General features: G+C 39.9%; 1 protein-coding gene across 1 annotated transcript in view; it reads left to right on the top strand.

The window, feature by feature from the left end:
* The window catches only part of Xpr1 (xenotropic and polytropic retrovirus receptor 1), a 158108-nt gene that overhangs the window by 118366 nt on the left and 32935 nt on the right, over positions 1–6807 (top strand). Inside the window, exons 10-11 of the mRNA XM_005364008.3 lie at positions 2145–2316; positions 3713–3907. Coding sequence (XP_005364065.1) covers positions 2145–2316; positions 3713–3907 — 367 coding nt within the window. The remainder of the gene's footprint in view (positions 1–2144; positions 2317–3712; positions 3908–6807) is intronic.

Here is a 6807-nt window from a genome sequence, read left to right as displayed (position 1 = left end):
TTCTCTGTGGTTTTGGAGCCTGTCCTGGAACTAGCTCTTGTAGACCAGGCTAGTCTCGAACTCACAGAGATCCGCCTGCCTCTGCCTCCCAAGTGGGATTAAAGGCGTGCGCCACCACCGCCCGGCCCTCTTTTTATTTTTACATCAGTGCTTTCCTCTTGTAGTTTCGTATCTTCATCCTTTATTTCTTGTTGCATTGCATTTATCTGTTTCTCTTATAGAAACATTCTGGACTATCCAGATTTTGAGGATGAGGCTGGCGATTAAAAGAGTAATGGAGGTTTGTCTTGTGTCAGAAGGAAACAATTTCCCCTAGTCTGCCAATTTTGCAAAAGTCAACTCCTAGAGAACTGTGGCAACTCCTTCAGCCAATAGCCTTTAAGATACCGGCCTACTTTGGGTGTGGTCACATGTATGACTTTCTGATCCTTTGGGGTTATATTGGAAATTATCTTCTTGCATTTGTTTCTTTGAATTATTTAAGTCTATTCCACATCCTAGAGTATCTCAAAATATTACAGTAGCTCAAAGCAACGTCTACATACATGGACTGCTAAGACCTCATTCTGCCTCTTCCCTGTAAGGAAGTGTCCTCTCTCTGGAGCTTATGGTGTAATAGCATAACTTGTAACCTGGATTTTTGGACTCAACAAAATATAAGGGAGCTCTCAAGAGAATAAGTCATGGAACCCAAAGATACCAGCTCCAGACAGCAATATCACAAAGCCTGTATTATTATTTCGTGGTCTAGTTCCAGTTACAGTATCTGTTAAGTGACACTCAGGATTGAGTCATACCATTTAGTCCTGTGTCTCTCTGAAGAGAAATGCTAATGGATTGAATTTGTCTACTAAATGAATATATCCAGAGAGCTAGAAATTTTTATTCATTTTCAGAATTGCTACTTTGACAGAGTAGTACATCATTATTATCTTACTCTTCTTTATAATAAAATCAAGGGAATCTGACAGGATAAATATACAAGCTATCTGCGTCCATACTCCTTTGCATGGGGTCATCCAGGCACTCTCCACAACTTCTTATTCCTGGTGATGGCATTAGTGTCTGAGTCTTCTCTTCTCTGTAGTGCCCGTATTTCTCTCTGCAGTTATAACAGGTTGATATAGAGCAAGCCAAGATGAGTTTATGTTTAATGGAATAGCAATAGTACCTAACTTTGGAATCGAGTTGGGCATGGTGGAACTTATTGTGTAAGGATGGAAGGATTTCAAGTTAGAGGCCAACCTGGGCTACATAGTGAGGCCTGTCTCAACCTACTCCCCTTAAGAGGAGTTATTATAAAGACTGAGCTGTAGCAGTCTATAAACCCTAAGAAAATATAGTTTTTTAGTTAGTATTCAATATATTTGCTTAATAGATTGACCATTTTTCAGGACGGTGGTAAGAGAGGTGATTTTGTGGTGAAATTCAGGGTTAACAAGCCATTACCATTACATTAGTGGAATAAATATTACATAGGCTGGGGTTGCAGTTCAGTGATAGAGCGCTTGACTTATGCACAAGACCCTGTGTTTGAAACCCCATGCTGTAACAATGTCATTTAGGTTAGAGAATATGACATGCCTCAGCTGATATAACTACCCTTCCCTACCTGTATTTTACAGGCAAAGAAGAGCTTTGTATTTAGTTAGCAAAGTGCTTCCCTGTCCAGCAAATTTGCTTTGTAACCTAAATATTAGATTTCCTCTCTGTATTTCCAACACTTTTTTTTTTCTTGTCAAAATTTTTCTCTGTAGCTCAGGCTGGCCTTGAATTTGTGGAAATCCTGCCTTAGCCTGCTAAGTGTTGGGCTTACAGGAATTACCCACTCTGCCTTGTTTATTCTTCCTCCTCCTGATCTCTGCTTTTTTACCTGCAGTTCCTACCAGCAGCCCCACACACTCACACAGGCACACTGTTGTCTTTGCAGTCATGCTTTCAGTGCAATCCCTGTACTGCTGCTTAACCCAGCCTTTGTTTCATGGGTGTGTGTGTGTCTGTGCTTCATCAGCAGTCACTCTGAATGGTCAGACATCAACTGCAGAAATTTAATGTATGGTTTCCTGTTTCTATTTTCTCTCTCTCTCTCTCTCTCTCTCTCTCTCTCTCTCTCTCTCTCTCTCTCTTTTCTTTCTTTTTTTAAGGTTCGAGTATTTACAGCTCCCTTCCATAAGGTAGGCTTTGCTGATTTCTGGCTGGCCGATCAGCTGAACAGCCTGTCAGTGATACTCATGGACCTGGAATATATGATCTGCTTCTACAGTTTTGAGCTCAAATGGGATGAGAGTAAGGGCCTGTTGCCAAATGATCTACAAGGTAGGCTATAATTTTGTATTCACACTGCTGAATTGCCAACATAAACCAAGAAATATTGGGAATGATAACTGCGACAGTTAAGGTCATAGTGAAAACTCATCCAATAACATTACAAATTTAATTAAATGTACTTGGCATTCTGTTAGCAATCTCCTGAACTGAAATAATTTGGATTTTAAATTGTGTTATTTTAGCCATCCACTTGCCAAGAAATTTACAACTTATACTGAAGTTGTTGCAGTTATTTCTCAATGTTACTGTGTGTTGGTAACTGTATCACAAATGCTAGAGTGCCAGCAATTAGTCCTCACAAAAATGTTTGGGATAGCATTGTAGGTACTGTGATCAAAGTACTGATTGCTTAGAATCAAGTCAAATGCCTTGGGAAAAGTTGTGGTAGATTGCTTTACAAATCTTATTTGAAACCTTTATTTTTCTTCTGGCTCTTTACCCACACTTAAGGTAATGCCACGTTTGTATAGTTAGGAAGTTTGCATTCATCACAAAGATCTAATGTAGACAGGTCATACATAGAGCATCTACTCACAAAAGAGAATGAAAAATTGGGTGTGACAGCCTACCATGCACTTGCTATCCCAGCACTGAAGAGGCCGAAGCCATAGGATAGTAAGTCCCTGTTCAGCCTAGGCTGCATAATGATGAAGCCCTGTCTCAGAAGTAAAAGCACAACAAAGCAGCAGTAAAAAATTAATAATGAACCCTATACCTTGTTCTTGATTAAAAGGGAGTCCATAGAACATGTGCTCTGTGTACATATTTTCTAGTACTTGGCATTTATAAAACTGTCTAGGTACCTGTGATTTTTGTTGGTTTTCCATATGTTTAACATCACAGAACAAAACAGTTTTTTTCTTCTTTTGATTCATAGACTCTTTTTCCTATAGTTTTATTTATTTATTTATTTATTTATTTATTTATTTATTTATTTATTTATTTGGTTTTTCGAGACAGGGTTTCTCTGTGGTTTTGGAGCCTGTCCTGGAACTAGCTCTGTAGACCAGGCTGGTCTCGAACTCACATAGATCCGCCTGCCTCTGCCTCCCGAGTGCTGGGATTAAAGGCGTGTGCCACCATCGCCCGGCCTTCTATAGTTTTATTATTGCACTTGAAAAAATATTAATTCTAGGATATTAAGAAGTCTAGAGGACAGATTTTTCCAGTAGTTCCTCTGTAATTTTTACCTTTTCTCATTGACTTATCCACCACTGAAAAGCTTGAGCAGACAGTAAGTAGTTACATAGGAGAGAATGACTGAACCCAGGGGATGACTTGGATTTTATACGCGGATGGGTATTTGGACTGTGCTACTAGATGGTGTGAACAATTCATTCTTTTGAATTCTAATTTTCCTTCTTCTTCTTTGAAATCTTCACAGAACCAGAATTTTGCCACAGATATACATATGGAGTGCGAGCCATTGTTCAGTGTATTCCTGCTTGGCTTCGCTTCATCCAGTGCCTGCGCCGGTACCGTGACACAAAAAGGGCCTTTCCTCATTTAGTAAATGCTGGCAAATACTCCACCACTTTCTTCACCGTGACCTTTGCAGCCCTGTACAGTACTCACAAAGGTATGCTGAGACTTTCAAATCTGAGTTGTTTCTTCCTGAGTCTGTTGCCCTGGACCTTTTTGTGCTCTTGGTTTCCACTGAAGCTCCAGACCCTGATTATTGTGGTTTATCCTTGAATACAGTTTTATTCTCATTTCATTGTATATTAACAAACATCATTAACAAGAATCACAGTTGATCAGATAGGAAGGATTATGTTAATGTTCGAAAGCCTGAATTATGCTCAGTGGATTTAACCTATGAATGCCTTGGATTTTCATTTAGTGTTTTTTTAAAGATCTCCTTGTTCATTAATGAGGTTAGGAAATGGGTAGGTGTACAAGATTCCCTCTGGCAATCAAGTATATTTTTAATCGTTTCCCTTCACCAACTAGTAAGGATTGTTTCCAGCCCATTTAACTGCAAATTGAGTTCCCTGATCCCTCTATTTTCTTGTCTCCATGGCAACCTGCTATTACTTGCTACTGCTCTTCTATTGGGAAGAGAAAAAAGCTTTTAAGTTCTGAGCCACATGCAGACACTCCTTTTGAATTTTTAACCTTTTCCCAAGAACTGTCAATCAGTTATTTCACTTCCTTTTATTAAAACGCATTACAGTATCGTTTTCTACACTAGCCACTACAATTTCTCATCCGTAGGTGGCCCAGAAATGTGACTAATGGAAACCAGTAGATGCTTTTAAATACTCAGGTAAACTGTTTTCAGAAACCATTTTTGTGAGGCTGTATTTGTGAGTCTTAATTCAGTGGGACAAAACTGCTGTTGCACTAGCATGTATCTGCTGGTCCTAAGAGTTAATAGTGTGAGATTGTTGTCCACACTATGACGTAGATTCTGTGCTTAGAATAGAATATGCCATTCTGGTTAAGTGATAGATTTAATTTAGTACCTTGGTGAAGGAAAAGCTCCCATAATTTTAATTTTGCTGAGGAATGCCACTAGTCAGTTATTACTAGATAATTTATAAATCTGACAGTTGATCTAATACAAGATGCTTTATGGCTCCTCTTACTAAATTATCACAAACACTTGCCTCTCATCTTAGGTAAAAATGAGCACCACTATTTTGGGGTAAATATTTTATACTAACAATACATTCATTAAGAAGCTGACAGTTGCCAGGGCTGCTGGTGCTGTTCACACAAATACACAACACTTACCTCAGGAAATACAGCTCATTCTTGGTCCAGTGGTGATAACCTGGGAGCACAGATGCAGGTTGCCCTGAAAGACATGTTCCACTGGACGTAGTTACATGAGAGTTTGCAGTTACAGAACAAAGAAAGCTGTAAGTCAGGGCATTTACTGAGTGCTTTGGCGGTGGCTACAAGTAGGCAGGCTACAGCAAACCAAGGGAACACTATAGGTCTGGGGTGTTGTCAGCTTTTAGATTGGTAGGAGCTGGTGTTCTGCTGAAATTAAATTTTAGGGCTGGTAACTCATTCAGGAAAATGCTCGCTGCACGAAGTTGAAGACATGAGTTTGGTCCCCAGAACCTATGTGAAGGCTGGGCCTGGCAGCAGGCACCTGTAGTCCCCACTCTGGGAAGACAGACACAGGAGAATCCCTGTGGCTTGCTCACTGGTCAGTTCAGTCATATCATCAAGCTCTGGGCTAAATCAGACACTGTCTCAGAAAACAAGGAGAGAGAAATTGAGGAAAACACTGATACCAAACTCTCTATACACACAAAGAATACATTTTAAAGATTTTGATAGTCACAGGGATGTTCAGACACAGGAGTAGACAATGAATGGCTTTAAAGGGACTGAAGATAGTCTAAGATAATGTGGCTCAACACTATCTACAGTCACACATAAAGTTCAGCCATTCAGCCTTGTAGAATCCTTTAACACAGGTATGACTTTTCTTTCTCCCCCCCCCCCCCCGGGAACATCAGTTTATACTAAAAACTATATATATATAGTTTTTTTTGTTTTTGTTTTTTGTTTTTTCAATACAGGGTTTCTCAGTAACTTTGGAGCCTGTCCTGGAACTTGCTCTGTAGACCAGGCTGGCCTCAAACTCACAGAGATCCGCCTGTCTCTGCCTCCCAAGTGCTGGAATTAAAGGTGCATGCTATTACTGAACTATATTTTAATGTGATATAGTTTTACATTGGTGTAAATGTATTTACAGTTGTTGACTTACCTGCTGCATATATATGTAAACTGATACTAAATTATATCCTTTCACTAGAAGGTATTAAGAGAAATTTTCCCACTTTTTTGTAATTATTGAGCTTTGTTGAGCTGTATACTAAGGAATGGTTAAAATGCTAAGTTTTATGGGGTTTGGAAACTACATGTTTTGAAAGACTTGAAAATAGAGTACTAGTTTGTATAAGCAGGGTACTGGGAAAGTGCAGAGCACAAATCTCTGACCCAGCCTGATAGGCCACAGATGAAAGACGATGTTCAGATGACATGTAGCTAAGGATGGACTTCTGATTCCCCCCCCCCCCCCCGGCTACCTCTGCCACTCAAGTGTTGGGATTCCAGATGTGTACCACCATGCCTGTCTCTTCATTTTTATTTTTGTGATACTAGGATGCTCAGGGTCTTGTGTGTGCCATGCCAGGCAAGTACTGTATCACTGAGCTTATCCCAGCCTTACCTTGCAGTTGGAGGGTAGAAGCAATACTGTTTCCTACTTCTGCTTGCCTTGGCCTCATTTGTCATGGCTGCTTTTGTTTCACAGAAAGCCGTATCTTTACCTGAATCTATTTACTTCACAGATTTATTGTAAGAATTGCGCATGGAATTATATTATAGACTGGTATACTACAAAAATGGGGTGGATGGGGAAAGAACAGCTCCCTTTGCTGACCAGTGCTGATGAATTTCAGGACAGCTAGGGCTACACAGAAAAACCCTGTCTCGGGAAAAGAGAGAGAGAGA

The sequence above is a fragment of the Microtus ochrogaster genome (assembly GCF_000317375.1).
Source record: "Microtus ochrogaster isolate Prairie Vole_2 chromosome 6 unlocalized genomic scaffold, MicOch1.0 chr6_random_2, whole genome shotgun sequence".
In the NCBI taxonomy this organism is placed as follows: domain Eukaryota; kingdom Metazoa; phylum Chordata; class Mammalia; order Rodentia; family Cricetidae; genus Microtus; species Microtus ochrogaster.
Note: the sequence above shows the minus strand (reverse complement) of the source record. Positions and strands in the feature narration are given on the sequence as shown.